Source organism: Pagrus pagrus (genome assembly GCF_965226575.1).
Source record: "Pagrus pagrus genome assembly, chromosome: 12".
Lineage (NCBI taxonomy): Eukaryota > Metazoa > Chordata > Actinopteri > Spariformes > Sparidae > Pagrus > Pagrus pagrus.
In genome coordinates this window covers 18,677,267-18,698,671 of record NC_140196.1, presented here as the reverse complement: position 1 = coordinate 18,698,671, position 21,405 = coordinate 18,677,267, and the positions used below count along the sequence as shown (strand labels likewise).

The window sequence follows — 21,405 nt, the reverse complement described above, 5'->3', positions numbered from 1 at the left end:
ACAATGTTAAATTATCCCTGTTATGTTATATCCCTCTTTACAACTCCTCCTACTTCTCAGCCACCATGCCAACGTGCCTTAAAGCAAAGCATTAGGATGTCCGTGAAAAGACAGCGTACCTATATAGGAATCAATAAAGTATTACATCAGAGTAAGTACTAATCAGACTTCTCACTCTCCTTTTAGAAAACGATGGCACACAGGGGAATTTGAACAGCATCTGAGTATGGATGACATCCAAGCCTCAGAGAGCTTGCTGGGAGGTTTTTACAAGGTTCAGCTCAAGTATTGTCTTTGCCATCACTTTGATCGAGCAAGTGGAGCTCAGCGCGACAGCCTGGCAGGGTAATTGGGCTGAAATTGCCAGTGCACAAGTGTACATGTGTGAAAAGACACACTTAATTGTGCGCATACGCTGTTTTTCTTTTGCCTGAATGTTACTTTTAAATGAAAAGCCAAGTCTAATAGGAGTTTCATTTGAAAATAAAACATCTATGCTTTAAAAAACGAGACCAATTATGACAGCATTCTTTCTGAACTTGCTGTTGACTACTAGTACTATTTGTTTTGCTTCCCATACAATTATATACAGTCTAGGGTGAAGAAGTTGCATTTTATTTCTAAAATATTCTACAAAGAACAACAAAAGTATTAGTTTCCTCCATGGATTTGTAAACCTCATACAGTATATGAAACATTTCCTGTAGGTTGCCCCTTGGCAAAAGATCACAAACACTTTAATTTCATGCAAAGAGTTTATTTATGAATCAGACTGCAGTATCATACAACAGTAGCACAATCATATGACTATGGATTATGCTCATATTTATAGATACAAAGAGAAAGGCATGTCTTAAAGAAAAAAAATGAATGAGTTCTCTTTTGATTTACTCTAAAAATAGCTTTTAAATACTTGGCATAGTTTTGTAAAGTAAATTATGAAACGTAATGTTTTGCCCACCGGTTTTACTATTGGAGTACCAAATGCAAATATATTTTATGAAAAACATTTTTTTTCCTCCTCTCTCTTGCATTTCATGCAAGGAAGAAAAAAAGATGTCAGTGAGTACAAAAAGCACTTAAATCTCATATGAAAATAGAAAATATTACAAGTGTGCATAATTACTTCATGTTGCACATAACCTGCAGTACAAAAAGTCAAATGACACTATGTTCAAGTGTACCTGACATGCCAATTATTGGGGGAGGGGGCGTATGTACTGAAATAGCTATTTAAATGTCGTCTGGGGCAGTTTACACACAAGACCGAGGCAAAGCCTTTCAGTCTTCAAAATGAATTGAAAATGAGATATGTTAGTAATTATGGGCGTGCCAGCTTGTCCTCCCTGTGATGCTGACTATGGGCTTGTCCTGAAACACTGAATCTCATTCTGTTCTTTTTAAATGATGCTTTTTGTATTATTTGAAGTTCACAGTTTTGATTCAATGTTCCTACAGATAAACAGCATGAAGAGCAGAAACTATCCACAATGCTACTGCACCTCTCCAGCCAGAGGCATGGCAGAACAGTAAGTTGTTTGTAAAAACCTAAGGTATGCAACAGTGCTTAGTACGTTAGTATTTGGCATTGCCTGGAGTAGAATGTAATGCACACATAATAAGGCGACATGATTATTCCAAATTTACAAGAAATGTTTGAAATACTAAGACAAAGGTCTGAGTTGATAAAATGCTACAACTGTAAAATGCTACATAACAATTAAGTGATACTTGATGAGTGATTAAACAGTGAGGGATTCCTATAAATCTGTTGTTGATACGTTACACCAATGCAGTGCTGCTCTTGTACAAAAACCATGTTACTGCAAACTATGCCTTTATCCACAAGAAGTTTTTTTTTTTATTTAGGTTATAGGTTACAATTTAAAATTTATTAAAAACCCCTGTATTTTTTCAAAAAAGAAATCTTATTTCCATACTATTTGCAAGTACGTGGTTTTTTGCCAAAAACAGCATACTGCATTGTTTTCATTAGTGCAATAAGTATTGATGACAGCAGAACAGTTTACACAAAGTGAACACGCTTTGTAATGAATGAAACAAAGAAAGAAAGAAAGACGGAAGTCAGAAGAGGGGGGAAAGAGGATAGGGAGGGTGGAAGGAAGGAAAAGAAAAAAATTTCCCAATTTTATTTCTAAACATGTTGCAAGGAAACAGAGCAAACAACAGAACGATACATGATTTGAACTGGAAGACATACAAAGACAAAAATAAGACACAGGCCATGTCTGACCACCAACACAGGAGATACAGCTGAGATGGATTGATGTATCAAATATCACAAGGAGCGTCCAACATTGACTCTGTTAGCGTATGAAAAAGCACTATCAAATAGGAAATCATGGCACAATCAAAAAGTTTCCATCACATCAACACTGGCACTGATGAACCCTATCACTCACTGAAACCGAATCGTGTGATCAAGGCACACCACAGGGCCATCCCTTCTTAAATCACTCTGTTAAATTTTAAAGCACTAGAAAATTATGTATACTCTCAATATGATACTATACAGACATGTGATACTTTCAGCTTGATATAAGTGTGGAGAAATAAAATTTCATGGTTAAATACAAAATATCTCTTAAAATATTTAAAATATACTTTATTTTGTACATTATGCAAACTGATTAACAATTCGATGATAAGAAAAATAAATACTCAGTGAAATGTTGTCTCTTTGCGATACAGATGTATGAACATTGATATATATCATGAAGTAAAGCACCCACCCCATGTTAAGCGCCCATATACCCTGACACGATTCCAAATCCCTGTAATATGATTTCAATGACACGTTCACATTAAAAACTTCTGACAATGGTGCCTACAGGTAGCTCCACTAAACCACTGAGCTGTTTGTACAACAATATTGCTCTACGTATCTTTTTTTTGTCCTATATCCTTATATCCATCATTAATTTTAATCAAAGTTTCCAAACAACACTTCAACTCAATCCGTGCCTTTATTGCTTCCTGAAATTACCTGGAAATGGGAGCTATACATCGGATTGTTCAGGGGACTAACACATCTGGTTAAAGAAGACAACACTCCCTCTCCAGTGTAGAACCAATATATTGTATAATAGGTCACTGATCTATCATGTCATGTGGTGCAGAGTCACTCTTCACTGAAGAGCCCTATGGGTTATGGTTGCAGTGTGTACAAAAGCAATGAGGCAGGGCACAATGTCTTTAAATTTTAAAAAAAGAAAGGCTGATTGATCTCATCTGAAAATCAAAACAGTTCTTGAGCCAGAGACAGTGATGTCCAGTTCTAAAACAGCTGTCGCCTCACCACGACAATCAGATGCGCAGTTTATTTTGGTGTAGTTTAAATGCAAAAGAACAGGTCTGTGACAATAACCCTTCTATATCTACGTTAGGTTAAACATAAATGCTTACATTCATATCCTTAACAGCTCGCCCTTGAACAAACAGATTCGTTCAGTATGCAAAAAATGTCTCGACTGTATTCACTATGGACATTTTAGGAGTTCTAATATGCACGACAGAATTGCATAATGTCTGCCAATGAGAAAAGCATAGGGAGGATAGAATAGAAAGGACAAGCCGCTACAAGAAGACTAACTAGTAGGAACCCTATAAGAGGATGGGATTGGGGATGGAGGACAGATGGGGTAGTGGGAAGTCAGTTTGGGAAGGCTGGGGAGGGATTCGGGGTAGGAAGTTGCCCCACAAGTTAAAGGGGCAGCTCCCTTTGGCAGTGGAACAGCACTCTTAGTAGTCAACGCAGCGCCGAGGGTGAGGGTGTACACAATGCTCTTGTCGGACAAGAAGGCCATTTCAGTGTCAAGATGAGATGAAGGCATTCTAGTAGGCAGCCAGGTCACAGTGTTGGAGCTAAAAACCTCAGATGGAGATGATGGACGCAGTCTTTCTACTCTGTCTCCACTCGGCTGGGATCATGGGGTTCTGAGACGTAAAGAAAAAGATATTGATTCAGAAAAAGTGCATCTGGTACTGTATAATAATATTCAACTGAAATATCTAAACTGGACAGGTAGTAACACAAATATATTCTTTTTGACAGGACAATGAAATGTGTTTTCAAGTAAGCTTCAAATTTATTCTATTTTATAATTCAGTGACATAATTGTATTGCATATATTTAATAGATTTGAATTCTCTGAGGAGGGTAGAAGACTTGCACTGTCTGGCACCGACACCATCTTGTGGAGGTGTCTTTAACAGCAATGCCCATTGACAGTAAGTCTCTCCAATTTTAATATCTTGCAACCTCCATAAATAAATAAACATTGCATTCTTATAAAAAATGGAATTATCAGTTTCAGTTGAGGTTTATTCTGCAGACTTCCTAAAGCATGCATAACAAATCTGTGAATAGGGACAGGGAAATTGTGTGATGCATTGAACAAATATTTGAAGTAACTCCACTGGTATTTTCCTTTTTCTGTTACAATTCTGTAGTCCACAGAATCTTTGTGGACCAAGAACCACAAGAGAAATAGTTAATTTCACTTTTAACGTTACCCTTGATAATTAAAAAATTTGGGTAAAGCTGTACAGACAATCCTCTAAACAAATTTTTCAGTCAAAGTTTTCTTTCCTCTAATTTTCTTAACCTACCTGAGAGCGATGACTCCTCATCTTGCAACACTGTCTCTTCAGAGACCTGCTGGGAATGGGTGACCTCTTGATCGTTCTCCTTGTCAGGTTGGGGCTCCTCTGCTTGTTCGTCCTTGCCCTCCCCCTCTGTCTCTGCCTCCCCCTCCCCAGAGTCAGTACTCCTGATGCTGAGGCGCCTCATGCGATACATAACGTCCACCTCCCTCATCCGGGCCATGCGCTCAACTGCCACCCGACCTGGAGAAATAGCCAGCTTGTTCTGCAACGCTTCAATTCGTTGGGAGGGGCCCTTGCTCCTCCTCTCCCCCTCCAAGCTAAGAGACAGCCTGCGGTCTAGGTGTGGGGGAACTGAAAGTGGCAGTCTATCTGGCGGAAACTCTGGTAACCCTGGGTGGTCTCGCCCCAGATGAGTCCGTAAACCAAGTCTATGCTCTGGGACAGCAAATGGCTTCTTTTCTTGCTCCAGCTTGTCATCAGGCATTGCATTGTCTTGCCCCTCACACTCACTTTTCACCTCAGCTGTCTGTTTGTCTGCACTGCCCTCAGGTATTTCTCCTGTAATGGCTTCCCTCTCTCCTAGTTCTACTTCCTTAGTTACTGTGTCACTAACACTCTGTTCCTCTGTGAGTTGGGGGTCTGCAGGCACATCAGTTGCTAATGTTGTGGATGCACTCTCCTCTTTTGTTCCATCCGCTGGTACGCCCTCAACAGGATTAACTGTGCACGAATCGTCCAAGTTTTCTGCCTGAGCATTGTCTGTTTTTTCACCCCCTTCCACATTATCCTGTATCAATGAATGCTGCTCTTTTGTTTCAGCAGCACCATCAGACCCTGACTGATTCAAACTTAAGTCATTTGGCTCCTGTGTTGTATCTTCTGCTGGACTTTCTAATGCAGCGCGTTGTGGTGGACTGCCATTTTGATTGCCCGAGCTGTCCGAGCTGTTTTCCTCGTGAAGTGGAGGCAATGGGCCCTGTCTCAGCTGATTCTCAAGCTCTCTCTTACAAATAGGACAATCCTCCTCTGAGTCAACACTGAGATCTTGAAGTTGCTCTCCGTCATTAGGTTTAAGATTGCCTGTGGACGCTTTATTGGCATCCGCTGGGTCTCTAGTCTGACGCAAAGTCTGGCATATGTCCTCATAATCAGGAGGACTAGTGAGCGTAGAGGCATCCTGCATGGGTTGTCTATCTGCCCATGGCACCTCAGCTGCTGTGGTGTGCGTTGTTGGACTGAAGTCACAAAGTGGTGTCTCGATAGGCTCATCTGGCAGGTCTAGTTTCACTGTCCTGCCATCGTTGCTTCGTCTGCGCGAAAGATGCGCAACAACCCTGTATTCTCTGAAGCCTGTCTCCCGAGGTGGGACAGGTAGCTCCTCCCTAAGCTGCTTGCTGAAGGTTACCGACTTTGTTGCAGGCCTGGAGAAGGCGCTTTTGACTTCCCTGTATTCTGGGTCAACAGACCAGCTTACTGCACTGCGCCTAAGGCTGCTGGGCTTGTTGAGAGGTTCTGATGTTAATCTGATTTTGATACGCTCAGGGATTTGAACAGAACCATCTGGGACTTTATTGCTGGCAGTGCCTAGCTCCAAGATATCTTTGTAGGCCTCGTTGAGGTCCTCTATGCACTTGTCAACACTGGGCTGTTTGCTGCTCTGCTGCTGCTGTTGATCCTGGACTTCTTTCTTGATGGTCTCCAGCTCCTTGACAGCATCCCATGGTCGCTGGCTGGCCGGTTTCAGCAGGAACTGTTCAAAGGCCTCCTTCCCACTGTTTGCTGCTGGTTTGGTCTCCTCCGCATTTCCTGAGGGTGGTACTGCTGGCTGCTGAGCTGTGCTCTTGTTCAGCTGGTTGGAGAAGGTGGATGTCAGGGAGAAGGCGCTGTTGCTTGACAATTTCAGGCTCTTCACTCCCTTTATAGGAAAACTGAAGGCAGTGCCCACTACACCGCTGTTATCAGGAGGGACTTCAGTGCCGGGAGGGACAGGGTCTTCTTGTGCTTCCTTGTTTTCAGAGGCAGGTTTTCGGGCCTCTGGGCTAGTTTGTGTCTCCTGGTCTCGATACTGGTTTGCAGGCCAGGTTCCCGACAGTTTCATCTCCTTGTAATGGTTTATCTTAGGAGGTCTACAGGGTACTTTTTTAAACATTTTGCTGCTCGCTCTACTGCTTGTTTTGCTGCTCGCTATGCTACCAGTAAGTGCTTGCAGCTCAGCTTCAGCTGAAGATGTGCTTTGGAGACTTTGGTTTGTTAAATGGCCAGTTTTATTGTCACTAGGACTATCCGCTGGGTCTGGTGACTTCTCATTGTTGTTATTCTGATCACGGATCATTGTCCCAGTTAGCGCTGGAGTGACAGGGACAGACACCAAACAAAAAATTGTCTCACTAAGTCTCTTTTTTAGATTCTTGGATTTTTCTTTCTCTGGTGGCTCGGGTTGTTCCACCTTTTTTACTTCTGTCACAGTTTCAGGGACACCCTGGTCAGCCGGCTTGCATGGGGGAGGTGGTGGTTTGCCCAGAATAGATGAAGGAAAAAACTGAGTACGGTTTTGTTCAGGAGCTACACTGTCACTTTTTTTGTTTAATCCCCTGTTGCACCATCTGCTGTCGTTGTCAGTGAGAGCTGTTTTTCGGCTGTCAGTATTGAGAGCTGGCCCCTGTTGGGGAGGAAAGGCACTATCATGTGTAGATTGTCCTAAAATCTTAGCGGGTGGAGTCTCTTTGTTGATGTTACGGATCTTGTCTGAGTCAGTGAGAGAACTTCCGCTAGGCCCTCCTGAGATTTGCTTCACTCTTGGGTCTTCAGTGGGTAATTGACGGGCATGAACTGGTGGTTCTTCATGTCCAGAATGTACCTGTTTTCGATAGGATGCAGCACGATCTCCATAATGTTCCAGCCATGAACCACTTGCCTGGGATGCAGCACGATCTCCATAATGTTCCAGCCATGAACTACTTGCATGTCTGGAAAACCACCTTCCTGGATCTGAGCCTGGCATCTGCAGAGCTTCCGCCCTCCATCTTAGATTTGCCATTTCATTGCGGTTGATTGAAACTGATCTTGGGGGTGGGGCTCTTTTATAAGACGGGGGTGGGATGTAGCCAGGGGGCTCCATTCCAGAGATGGCAGAGTGTTGTGCGAAATAGTCTTGTCTCAGATCCCCTCCCCTTTGATAAAAGATAGGCCTTTCTTTTTGTTTGGCACCCTGCTCTATAGCAAGCATTTCTGCGCTACCCCTAGTCTGCTGGTGAATCTCATATGACGGAGGCTTTAAAGGCCTGCTGAACCTGGGCTTTGGTAAAAGTGCAACATGGCTGCTTGGCCCAGCATTCCTACCCCACCGGTCCCTGACAACAGCACCACTATAGATATACCTACTATAGGGCCCAGAGAAGACAGTGCTGCTTATCCTCTGTTGTCTATCAGGTAGGCTAGGCCTGGATGGAATGAGCTCTCTGCCAATTGATCTATCAGGTGACAAAACTCTGGGGAGAGACTGAGACTTTGCTTTAGTTCTAGGATGGAAAAAACCCTCTGGTGTCCTCAGGCGGTACTGGTCCAGAGCCCACCTATCCCCATCCCCATCTGACAGCTGCCTTCCCAGGCCCACAGCAGGCCTCCACTCCTCTGTACCGAGGCTCTGGCACTTTCTTTCCCCAGTTACCCTTAGCTGACCAGGGGCTGCGTCCAGGTCCCTCAGCCAGGAAATGTCCTCCCATAGCTGCTGCGCTTGTCTCTCCGCTCTGTGTTCCTCTGCTGTAATCAGGGCCTGTGGCCTCCATGCGCCAGCAGAGGCCCTCAGCTCCCTGCCATCAGCATAGTCCAGAAGGATGCTGAAGTCCTGGCCTCGCCTCCGCCAGTAGGAAACATCCCTCTCGTCATAGCTCAGTGGCTCTGAATAAGTCAAACTGGGAACATCGTAGAACCTGCAAAGACCGAAAAGTGAGTAAGACTTTCTCAGTGTTACAGGAGAATGAGGTGGACTTTGCTGAACGAAGTTACATAAGTTGCTAGGTAGGTTTCGACACGCAGATAATCACAGAATATTGTCTGAAAGGCAATATTATTTCATATGATTGATAGTTTGCCAGTATTCCATAGTTTAAAAGAAACACTAAAAATAAAGGACTGATAGACTAAACCAGCTGCAATCAAGATATTTCCCCTAAACAAAATAAATCAAAGGAGTATTATGTCAGTTTTTATGATAACATAATAAAGCTCACCACCCTTTTGAGATTTGATAATTGCCAAACATTAGAAGTGACATGTCCATGCCAGTCTCAAGCATGTGTTTTGGCTTTGGCAGTATTGGCTTTCCAAAGCAACTTAATCAAGTAGAGCCAGCACATATGAGACAGAAGTGCTTAAGTCAGCGGCTTCCAAGTCCCTTGAAGAAACCATGAAATTGTGATGCTACTGCAATATGATCTGCATATTAAATTGTGCTGACCTTATCTTGGAAGCTGGTCATCTGGACAGCAACTGTGGCTCTTAAAGAAAGTCTTAGCAAAAATATCCCATTACCTGATCTGACATGAAAGCTACACTTCTTTCCCCCTGTTTAATTGATCACATAATTCAATTTAACAGGATCGCACTGTACCCTTATAGGAAATACAGTGTGACCCACCCATAGACAATTAAATTTTAAAGCATTCTGCATCACTACATCACAATAACACATAATTCAGGAGAAAATCAGGAGAAGAGGACCTTTTTGACTGTTGCTATGGTGCATGTGCAATATCAAAGGCAATAAAATAATTGTAAAAATGCTAGCTGAATTTAACACAACTTGGCAAGTGTGTAACAACTGACAGTTGAGAGGTTTAAAACAGTGTCTCCACTGTAGTGTGATAAAGCAGTGTCGCCTGGAGATAATTTTAGTTATGGTTCCATATTTACCTCTTATGTGCAGGATATTGCTGTAATGCATGTTGCACTGCCAAAACAATTATCTTAGAAATAGCATACTTAATCATAACAGATTAAGTCTAAAAAAACAGAGCTTCGGTTCTTTGTCTTCAAGAGGGTCATTTTGTTGAATTACGTTGTAATTTTACATTTCTAATTTTCTCAGGCAGTCGTGGTAATTTTCTTGGTGTGGTGGAACAGCACAGCTAAATAAAGAAGATCCATGAATTTCCATAGGTTATCAGTCACATTCAAGCATGTTTTAAGCCCCCCTGATTATAGGCAGTTATAAAGAAACGAGGGAGTGTGGGTTTGAAATCCTCGTTGAAATTCAAATGTAACCATCAGATCTGTCAAATGAAATAAATCAATAATTGTATTTTCTCCGGCTAGTTGGTTTATATTTATGATACAGCCACATAAAGGCAATGATTTGCAGTTAATAGTTCCTTAAAAAACAGACAAATCTATAGCTGTAAAATATATCATAAATACACATAATAAATATGTGTAAAATATACAGTCTAATAATTAATAAGACAGAACTAAAAAATAAGAATGTATTACAATTACCCTTCATAAGAGCTTCATCTTATATCTGCACTGCACTAAGTCATTGTGTTAGTCACTGTACTCATTCATTTAAGCTGCAAAGTCAATGGATCATCCTCAGCAGCATATGCTACTGTATGGCTGAGGGGAGCCGCGCTGTGCACACTTGCCCAGCAACATGCTTACATCACAGAGCACGTGCTGGGCGTGATTCAGTGTGCCAGTGTTTACAGTGGAGTGATTACGCGCCTGTCTTGAGGCATGTTCAGTCCTCCTCAGTTTGCTCACTGTCTAGTGCTGCTGTTTACATCTGCCTGCCTGGTGGAGGCTGTGGAGACGATACCAGTGCATGGGTGGGCTCCACAGAGACACAAGCCACCTCTCTGTGCAGGCATGTAAACAACTCAAACGAGTGCAAAGGCACCTTTCATAATTCCTCATATCCCAGCATAAGACATGTCAGTGGTGCTGCTGCAGCCAGAGTGTTCTGCAGCTCTGGAAGGAGGGGAAAGGGAAGAGGAGGGAAAAAAAACCCTGCGCAGTGCAGACTCAGTTTTGCATGCAATACCGAAGGGCCCCAGTGAGAAGGGGGAGAGGGGAAAAAAAAGGGAAGGTAAAGGGTGTGGGGGATCGCAAAAGAGAGGGGAAAAAAACACTCACCCACTATCTGTGGCAAGAGAATCACCCAAGGGCTGAGCGTCACCTAGGATACCGATACCGACTTCTTTTCTCCTTAGGATCCTTTCCCCGCTCTCGTTGTCTGTGGCGGGGTAGCTCTTCACCAGTGCCTGCCTGCTGCCATAGATGCCTGTGATAGATGCCCCCCGGTCCGCCTCATACCCGTTCAGTGTCCCCCGGCCAGCCCTGTTGTCCACAAGTTCACGCTGGCAATCAGCGGGGCGCTTGTCATAAGGCGTGGCAGACGGAGGGCCGCTCTTGGGTAATTTATATCCGTGCGAAATGAGGAGGTCCTCCACACTGTACATGGTGGTGTCTCTCTCACTTCTGGGCAGGAGGGCAAAGGTGGGTGTGTTGCCTTATGCGCAGTGCTGCTGGTGGAAGCTGGAGCACGGTTGCTCAGCAGAGGCCATCACTAAAGGGAGGACAGGGGAAGGAAGAGGTAACATGTGAACAAATTGTTTCTGCTTGCGCCAAAATCGAGGATGTGTCATTTTCAACACACGAGCTGATGTCAGAAAATACAGATGTTTGTTTTGCCTTTCAAGATGTGTTAATGCGTTACTTTTTCAGCATGTGCTATGTTGAAACGTCAGTGAGTGTTCTAAATTAAACATTATCATGTGCTAAACATAACAGTCTTTTATGCAGACATTATTGTCTCAAAGGGCAACTCTGGAATGTACAACCCACGTTTTTAAAGAATTTAAGACTGCATCTTTTTATTTCAAGGGATTTTCCTGAACATGGACAATTCTCTTCCTAACCTAGAAACCAGGAAATGTGTGTTGTTAGCCACACCCTTCCTCCCTTCAAAAACAGCCTTTCATCTTTACAAATTGTCTGAAACCACTGTATAACGTTAAGATTTCTTCCCATCCATTAAACAGCTGCCTACATAATGATCCCTCGACCCTTTGTCTGGGATAAATACAGTGGGAAATGTGATTTGACCTCAACACAAGCAGGTTCTAGGTGGAACATTTGTCATCAGTCAATACAATCACTGTTATTGTTCTCTAGACACTCAGCTCGGCATTTAGACAGCTTTACTAATCTATGCATGTAGACAATGGTGTACTTCCTCCAGTAGACAAGAATAACTGCGTATATTAACAGAAACTACAAAGTAATTCTTCAACATTAGGGAAATAGAAGAGATTAAAAATCCTCATCGTACTAACAGTCTGTGTCAGATACTCTTACAGTATTACCCCCAGTATAGTTAGCATAAAATATTTGCATTTCTGGTAACTTATTACAGCTGCAACCATTTTGTATTGGAAAAGGAATATTCAATACAAACGACTGTACATAATGTATACTGCTCTTTGTCTCTGTGTGTCACCATGCATGGTGCAAGCTGCCAGTGGTTCAGCTTGTAATGTCGTCAGGAAAAAAGATGGTACATTTATTACATGTGATTAAAGTGATTTAGCTCCTGAATCATAAAAATCCAGTTCAAAGTTGAACTCTAACATGCTGTATTAGCAAAAAAAATAAAATTAACATGAAATATAGGTCTAACAGAAGTGAAATGAAAGTAAAGTTCATTTATGATAAGAAAAACAAACTCATATAAAATGAATCTTTAGTTAGATTTTGTGCCATATTGAAACACGATCCTTTCTTCTAGAAAAGTGTATATTCACCATTTATTTCATCTTAATGAAAAGGGAAAAAAAGGTTTTACATCCCAAGCACATTCTGATTGTATTTATTTCTGCATATAATCTGTGGATCTTGTAAACCCAAACCATTCAAAACTTTCAAGACAACCACACCAGACGTGGACTTAACTGAATCTGTTAAACAACAAACCAACCTAACAATTTTTTAGGTTTACAGCACTTCTTTCAGATTTTATCACTGTGTTTAAAATACTAAATAAAGCAGATTAATTTTAAGGTATTTGCCAAATTGTTACAATAAAATTAGTTAAAACCAGTCAACTGATGGTAATTATCTTTTATGATAAATCTTCCAGTTCATAAACTGATCATTTGTTTGGTATGCGAAATGTCAGAAAATTGAGAAAAAATGTAATGAAATTGCTTTTTTTTGTTCAACCAGCCATCTAAAACCCAAAGTTGGACAGTTTACAATCACAAAAGACTTGGAAAAGCAGTAAATCCTCATTAAGAAATGGGAACTTGGCACTTTTCTTGAAAAACAATCACAGCAGAACAGTTGATGATTCATTTTCCGTCAATCAACCGTTATCAACCATTCATTTCAGTATTTCAAGTAGGTTAAAAAAAGAGGATTGCTGTTTTATAAATGCTTGAACACAGACTAAAAGTTTTATATGCAGTGTCTACTCTCCTAAGTTCCTCTACTGTCTGTGTGTATGTGAATGCAGAAGCAGCCCTGCCTGTCTGATACATTAATTAGTGGCTATAACAGTCTGTCCTGCCTGGAGATGACAGTGGATGGCTTATAAAACAGTAACACGGTGATCAAAGGCTTTGCACACATTAGCATTTTGGCTAATCATGTTTGGACTTGAATTGTGGCTCGCTGTTCATTTTCCATTATGAAGGTGTCACTTAAAGGACAAGTACCGTGTTGAATTGAAGACGCAAGTGTTAGAATAGACTTACAAACTACTCACTTGGCCAAAATTGTTGATTGTTGAACAACACCTTTATTTATTTTTTAACTGAAACTAGAAATATTTCATCTCTTTTAGTTTTTGACTACATATTTTAATATAACTCAGTGAAGGAGCCTCTGTTCTTGTAGTGCACTGTGTGGTCACATAGTCTATCATGAACAAAAGATATCTTAATAACAAATTAATACACTTAAATAAGCTTACAGGAGTCCCTCCTCTGGGCTCAAAGCTATTTAAAAGAAATTTGATGTTCTTTTCTATGCAATTTATGATCAATTTATGAATTGAATTTATTAAAATGATATTTTATTTGAAAAGATTCACATATACTTATACTGTTTTTTACTGTATTTAATAAATACTGATGTTATAATTTAAAAAAAGACTTTGTATTTAATCAGGATTAAAGGTTCTATTTGTAAGAAAAGTAGATTTTTGAGTCTCATTCCCAACTCATCAAATACTGATGCTCTGGGATGGTGCCAGACCCGACCTACCATCCCAAAGCGTCAGTTTTTGACGCAAAACTTTTCTCACAAATAAGACCTTTCATGATTAATCATTTAGTATATAATTGTAGCCAAATCCCATCACAAACTCCCAAAACAGTCCAAAACAAAAACGTATTTCATTTACTGTCGGATATGACAAAGACAAGCAGAAAATCTTCCTATGTGAGCTGAAACCAACAAATATTTGGCATATCTGCATTAAAATGACCAAAACAACTAATCGATTATTAAAATAGTTGCTGATTTATTTTCTTTTGATCGACTAATTACATAAAGAAGAAGCCAGTCCAGAAAAAGTTAACCTAAACCAAGAAAACAGTCAGTAACTTAATATTTTGCTCAATTTACACCAATGATGCAAGATGTTGATTATATAAAGGACCATTTCGTTAAAATAATTTGGAAGGCGTCCCTCCTCTTCTCTTGACCTTAAGGTGACCTTAACATTTCTCACTCCATAACTTTGTCCACTTTGCAATTAGGAGTAGCCCCTGGCCCAGGAGCTTATTTCATACTGCATGATTCACTGTAACACTCTACATATAGCCTGGAGATAATTAATACTATCCAGATGTAAAAGGCTCAGCAGAAAATCTCCACCTTAAGACCACACAGTGTGTAACCATATTTTCAAGGACAACACATGTTTATGAATGTCATTGTAACTTCACTGACTAGACGAGCCCGAGACTCTAAAATTACATGAAAAATCAGAGGTTCTGATGTATAAGTCCTCCAAGCTCTCCAAGTGGAGTGAATAGGAAGTGTGGTAAATGAAGCAAAAATCAACTCAAGGGCTTCTTGAATTAGCCAAATCCAAGCGCAGTCATGACCAGTGAAGATGGACTCGTATAGAAAAAGTAGCTTCCTTCAACACAGAGTTTTATCACAGAGAACCAGAGCGAACCAGACACACAGTGGCCTTTTTTGACAAGGTCACAGCTTCAAATGATTGCAGTGGAAATATCGCACATGGGCCTTTTTTGCATAGCAACAACAAAAGAAGCATCAATAATTACAACACAGTCAGGTTTTCACATGCACATTATTGATTCGCTGAGAGATATGATAGTTTTACGTGTGAGGAGAACTAACAGTAAGGTCAGCTGTTGTAAAAGTTGCCGTTGAGGTCGTTCACGAGCTGATAATTAGAGAGTTGAGTCCCTTTTCTGCTTTCGGGAACAAAAGATCAACGTTCACGTGAGGAGCTTTCATTGATAACTTTCCCGTGCAGCTGTAAATCTGCACACAACTTCAACATGGAGTCCAGATTTACTTTCAACTTTTAGAAATGTAGTTTTATTGGCCACCACCCGCTGGGAGCCGAGGGAGGGAGGCCCCCAATGTACAGCCAGGCCTAGCAGACTGCATGCACAGGTAGTGGCCACTGTAACACATCAGCACTAACAGGCAGCACCACCCTAACTGCTAAGGGAGTGTACCTACATCTTACCTAGTGACAGAGAAAACAGAGCAGCACCAACCAGACTAATCATTAAAAAGCTGCTTATGCAAACTCATTCAAAGCTCAAGTTCAGCACGTTTATGATTAAGAGCACTTTGTGTTCACAAAGTCCACCTGATTATCTGAAAAACATCTTCCTCACCATCGTTTTCCCTGGATGATAACTCACTGTATGAATGAATAATGATCTGAAATAGATCCGTTGTATCACAACACACAGCTATCAATAATAAATCACTGTTATAGGGATGGCTGTCTATGCACAGACACAGTATGACCTATTATAGCCCTGCTATAGCCTGCTGCAGTGTTATATGGCACAGCCTACATTAAATTGACTGCTATGAAATGATTTTTCAAATCAGCTCCCAATACCTGCTTCGCCCAGTGCCGCAAGTCCAGCGGCTATCAGGGGAAGGAAAGAAAAAAAAAAACCTCTCTACCTGCACGCACAAGTTGAAAATATAGTCAGCGGTCATGTTTTGACGAAAGCCGCTTGGCCAAATCATAACCTCGTTGCAAAAATTTCTGCCCAAGAAATGCACGCAGCGCAGCGGCGAGCGCACATCCCCGCCTCGCCACCAGCAGCGGCGGCTCGGCGCTGATCTGTCGAAGGGCGAACATTTTGAGGTGTGTGCAAGTTAACGCGCGGTTAGCGAGGAGGTTTTTTGCAGATGCGTCTTCGCTGACTGTGAGTGTTTACCAAGACCCGCTGCCCTGCGCTACCGTGGAGGCTACGTGAGGCACAGATGAAGGAAAAAAAAAAAAAAAAAAAAAAGGCACAACAGCAACCCCTCCCTAGAAATAAGCCAGTGTCGGCAGAGTGGGAAACAGCATGCAGCAAGATGCCATAACATTGCAAAAACGAATAAGGGCGTAGCGGCAGAGAGACGCATACCTGGGAAGATGCTTGGCGCGGCCGTCGCAGTTCCCCTGCGCCCAGCTTTAGCTGCTGAGACTGAGAGCACTGCACAGAGCCTGAGCCGAGCATGCCTATTGGTAGGCAGAGACGCGCTGGTTGCTGGCTGCCTGGACTGGGCTCTCCTCACTACAGCTAAGGTGGGGTGGGCTCCTCACATGCAGGCAGCTACAGAGAGGGATGTCAGAATGGTTTCTTCCAAACTGTTTCTCCTAACTTTGCTTTTTTTTTTCATAGCAACAGTCATTTTTTTCCATTCAATCTGGCATATTGACTTGAATGTTAATACAGACATGTGGAGCAGTGAGGTCTGTGTATCTGCTCATGTCAAACACGTTTGGCGGACTAAAACCCTGACAGGAACACACCTTATGTGTTTGTACAAGAGAGGTCAGTCACTGCGTGTGCGCATTTGTGCTGATTTTCCAATAAAAACTCCATCGCCCAGTGACAAATTTCCACATAAACGCCCATGCGTCTTTTTCCCATCCTGTTAAGTTTTAGATGTGCAGTATGGCAGTGAGCAGCGCCGCGCCCTTGGTGATGTTGATGACTCGTCACTGTGTGTGTCCCCCCTCCCATCCAATGCCAAGACAGCTTGGCTAATTAAATGTGCTGGGCTCAGGCCTTCCTGTGCCAACTGTGACATGCTGCACTCTGAGGGATCCCTCATTCGGAAGAGTGACGGGGCAACGCGCACCTCGCAGTGATCCACTCACTGATGACAAAGTGTTCAAGTCTGACCTCAGGGGTCCACGCAAGAAGCAGGCACCATGAACGCCTTTCTCTGTTTTGTCACTCATTCAGCAAGGGGGTTTAATTGACGTTGATCCAGATCTTGGAGCTGACCCAGTGCTGGTTGGCCAGCGGCTCCTGGCTTCTGAGCAGTTGAGCCGTAATGGATCAATGAGTACTTCGTTCAGGTCGAATATTGCACAAAAAACGAAAACATACATGATCAGGGATATTTTCAAGCAATCATTGGCACCTTTGGCTGGGTTTGTCCCGATGAAAAATTAATTGAAATCAGTTTAGAACAGAGGGAGAGCAGTTCAAGTGATCCCAACACCCTATTTTCTTAGATGTCATGAATGAGGCACCTGTCTAAAACTGGCCCAAAGCTAACCTGCAGCTGATCTTCATTCCTAAATTCGTCCATGACTGTGTAAACCAAACATGGGTCACAGCCAAGTCGGCTGACACTCTGCTACACTCAGCCCGACTGCGCTGGCTGTACTTGGAAGGCATTTCACACCATTTTCACACATCAAACTTAACAGCATAACAAACTACACTATCCTTCTTGTAGTTCATGATTTCAGCTTCTTCTGTGTGCATGAGAGGCAGACGTGCAGAAAGTTTTGAATTTCAGCAATAAAACCAAGGAAAGAGCACTTCCAGTCCAGATTGTCCGCCTGGTCCAGTTAAATAATGACCTTACTGTTTCTTATCTGCTTCCCACACTGCCCAAACTGTGTCACCAAGACAGGAATATGTAACTGTAACTGAAATCATACAAACCAGTGAGATTTTTGTCTATATGAGGGCTTTGTGTGAATGTAAAATTTCAAATTCATGCCATGAAGTAGTAGAGTGCAATGATGTTTTGTCATGACAATTTGGAAACATCGTAATAGATTTGCTATATTTAGAATCTGTATATGTTGGTGATATTTGTTAGTTGGCTCGATTGCCTTAATAGCTTTTTGATGTGATGACGACCGTGAGATTTGGTTTAAAGCGCTACACTTTAGCTCAAAGCTCACAGTAACCTAAGAGAAATCACCACAGAAGTCGGCTTATTGGAAATGTCCAGTAGCATCTGTTTACATAAACACCACCTTACATATGAGAGTGTTTCATAGTGGCTAATTTCTGCCATTTCCCTTGTAACTCTGTTCTGAGGGGCAAGGGGGCAGTCGATAAAGAGGATTAGGAGTAGAAATTGAAAAAAGGATTAAGCCGAAATGTAATATGATGCAAACAAGGTGTTAAGTATAAGTCAGTTTTTTACTGAATGATCAGTTATTTCCTTTGTAACACCGGAGACTTTGCCCAAAACCCAACAAGAGTAAAAACCAACATCAACAATCAGAGTCAATTTGTTTACGCGCTTTAACTGATGGTGCCCCGAGCCACAGTAACACAAGTGTTTAAAGTGTTAATTGAAATTTCACAGGTTCAAACCCTTCAAAAGCCAAAAATCTAAATAATAATTTGACGCTGTTCAAAGGACTGCATCTGTAGTTCAAATATTGTAGAAAGTGTTCTGTTTAATTGTAGATTTTCTGAACGGAGCATGTTGAGAAATATACAATCAATAGAGAATCAATGTAATGTTACAGCTCGACTAAATACACTGTCTCAGCTAGTAAAGAGCTTCAGAAAACCTTAATTCCACCACTTAATGCGCCGGCCTTGTTGGATGTCTGGTCATTTTAAATACTGCCAGCCAGGAATACCTGCTGAACACAGACCACTGTATCAGCTCTTCTCCTGCTTCCTGCCACACTGTCAAGGCGCTGCCAGCAATACCCATCTCTATGGCAACATAACGTGTTGTTTGGTGGACGCTTATGTTCCTTATAGCACTTGAGTGCTTCTTTTTTTGTACGACTGCCCGAGGGGATGTGAAGGCCTGACTCTGGCCTGAGCACAGACAGGGTCAATATTGGTCGAATATTTCAGCTTAGAGACACTCCATTACCAATTAGCAGCTTGTTTAGCTAATTTTGCCTTTTAACTTGAAGAGGTGTTGAAAGACTGCCTCAGCCTTGTTTGAGTCTTGCCCAGACGTGGATTTTGTCTCAACTTCATCTGCATTTGTAGAACCAAAAAAACCTGATTATTCTATTAATGTTGAATCGAATCTTCCAGGTGTCTCGGTCTTGATCTTGAGTAAGACTTGCTTTGCTCTGATCACGGTTTGATCTTGACAAGGCTCCACTTACACCTGCTCCAGGACACGACTGAATGTGAGCTGTATTTAGAAACAGTCTGTGGTTTTTGTCCTGATGCTTTGGCAGTGTGATATAGAATCACGCTCTTTGGCAGACGAAGAATTACTTTGCCATTTCCACAGCCCGTCATACAGCCTGCTGCATGCTACAGTGGGTGGTCTAACACCCTTATCAGCTCTGCTCTACTTCACATGGCAGGCTGACTTTTACTGTGTGGGGGCCTTTGCTTCTAATTTACTGCTTTTAAAGTAATCGACTAAAGGGCTCATAGACATGAAAGAAAGAGTGCTTTACAAAAGAACTGTGGAAGTGAGAAGGACTCTTTTAGTGTCAGATGATGAACTTTGACTAGAATTTCTGTTCTGTGTTGTTAACCGAGAGCTTTCTGGCTTCACATTAAACTATTCTATACATTGGTTGAACGTGTGCTTTACTTGTGCCTATTCTTAGAGCAGCTGTTACCTTGAGGTGAATGTCTCACTTTAGATTGAACTCATTACACATACAGGAGGTGTTGCTGCATGTTTTCCCCATCAGCGGTACAGGAAGGAGGAAGAAAGATCTGACGAGGTTGTTTCAGACTTAAAGAAGGTTGGTGGCTAGTAACAGAGCTATAGTGGAGGCTTGTGGTTCATGCAGTGAGCAAACGGACATGAATATGGACCATTAAAAGCAGCAGGAAAAATAATCAGACCAGTACTATGAACCAGTACATGAGGTGATTTTCATACCTGAATTTGGAACAATTCATTGGCCAGATACTTCACAGTTACTGTGCAGACCTGCTATATTGTTTTGACTATACTTGCCTTTTGTCTAGCTTTCTTACAGTTAACCCAGTTACCATATGTCTGTATTTCCATAATGGGCTGTTCTGTTCACAGTCTTAACAGTGCATTTTTATTACCAGTTAGTACCAGGCCGTCACACAGCGGCAACAGGATCCATTTGTAGTCATGTTTCTGGCATCTCCTTTTACCTCTGTTTTGGTCTCCACTTACTTCAGTTCTTTAGCTGCCAAATGCCCCTCTATGTGTTCACAAGCTAAGCGCTGACTTTGTCCTTTTTTTCGTGCTGGACAGGTAGTGTACAGTCAGTGATTTAGCTGAGGTTTTTATGGGGGGCTAAACGCAGCTACCAGTTGCAGCTGGAAGGACTGATGAGAGCAGTCAAAGTGAAGCAAAACCAAAGTCCTTTTAGACAAGTCTTGCCACTCAGCAGCCATCTTGAGAATGCTTCTGAGTAGTTATTTCGGGCTAACAAGACCAGGCCCCTATCTAAACCAATTACGGTATTTCACTTTCAATGGTCATTGGTCACCAGGACATAAAAACTCAATGTATAGAATCACCTGTCTAGTATGATAAATTAATTTAAAAAGTAAGGTTTAAAATACATTTTTCGCATACTTCCACTGTGCACAGTTTTAGTTTTACAGCTCAGTTCAGAATGACGCGAGGCCATCAGCTCATCCCACCAGAGCACTTAAACCAATGCAGTATTTGGATAACCTCCCCTTTCTTGGTAATCCTGTGCATTAGCGTGATATCCTCCACTTCCATGTTTTATAGAAGTCCATCTGCAGCCACACCAGATCATCTGAAACTGTTTTGAATCTCAATTGTGCTCTTGCGTCAGTGCAAAAACACGATTGGCTGGTTTGGCTGTGATAAAGCACATGATAGGCTTTTGGGAGGAAGGCGTGGCATATGTGTCGTACAAACCGCCATTTATGACACTACAGACTTTTCTGTTCAGGAATTATAAAACAATTAGCTGAATGACACTAAAACACTGTGTTGTGTTTAGGGGCTGTAGGTTGTAATGATAATTGTCTGTGGGTTCATCACTATGAGTTATCCCTTTTACACTATGTATACTCATTCCATCCATAGTTAATATAAAAATATTGATTAAAGAAGCTTCAACCAACAATGCTTTTCAACATGAAGCATTTGATTGTAATCCTTCCCAGTTTGTTTCAGGCTTGTGCTGTAGCTATAATATCACTAAACAAAGATGACCCAGTATTGATCAGGCATTTTTAAAACTGTAATAGCGCCTCAAACTTTTTATATGTGCATTATTGTATATAGAGCATTTATATATGTCTTAAGATAAAAAAAAACACTTCTCATGTTTCTAACATTTAC

General features: G+C 41.7%; 1 protein-coding gene and 1 long non-coding RNA gene across 4 annotated transcripts in view; one reads left to right on the top strand and one right to left on the bottom strand.

Moving 5' to 3' along the window:
* The window catches only part of LOC311265921, a 31,939-nt gene that overhangs the window by 1,400 nt on the left and 9,134 nt on the right, over positions 1-21,405 (top strand). For all 3 annotated transcript variants that reach the window (XR_014623646.1, XR_014623647.1, XR_014623648.1), the window contains exons 3-4: positions 187-345; positions 1,459-1,529. This is a non-coding gene — a long non-coding RNA (uncharacterized lncRNA). The remainder of the gene's footprint in view (positions 1-186; positions 346-1,458; positions 1,530-21,405) is intronic.
* jcadb (junctional cadherin 5 associated b) lies at positions 1,536-16,381 on the bottom strand. Its single transcript, XM_084368040.1, has 4 exons — positions 16,272-16,381; positions 10,762-11,194; positions 4,633-8,558; positions 1,536-3,957 (listed from the first exon to the last, which is right to left on the bottom strand). Exons 2-4 carry the CDS (start codon positions 11,085-11,087, stop codon positions 3,923-3,925), a joined length of 4,287 nt encoding a protein of 1,428 aa, XP_084224166.1. The 5' UTR covers positions 11,088-11,194; positions 16,272-16,381; the 3' UTR covers positions 1,536-3,922.

What these genes read in the sequence shown, in the direction of transcription:
- jcadb (XM_084368040.1), bottom strand. Translation starts at nt 11,087, where the DNA reads ATGTACAGTGTGGAGGACCTCCTCATTTCGCACGGATATAAATTACCC. An exon ending in TCTCTTGCCACAGATAGTGG is followed by an intron (nt 8,559 to 10,761) that starts GTGAGTGTTTTT and finishes CGGTCTTTGCAG; the next exon opens with GTTCTACGATGTTCCCAGTT. An exon ending in TGAGGAGTCATCGCTCTCAG is followed by an intron (nt 3,958 to 4,632) that starts GTAGGTTAAGAA and finishes TTTACGTCTCAG; the next exon opens with AACCCCATGATCCCAGCCGA.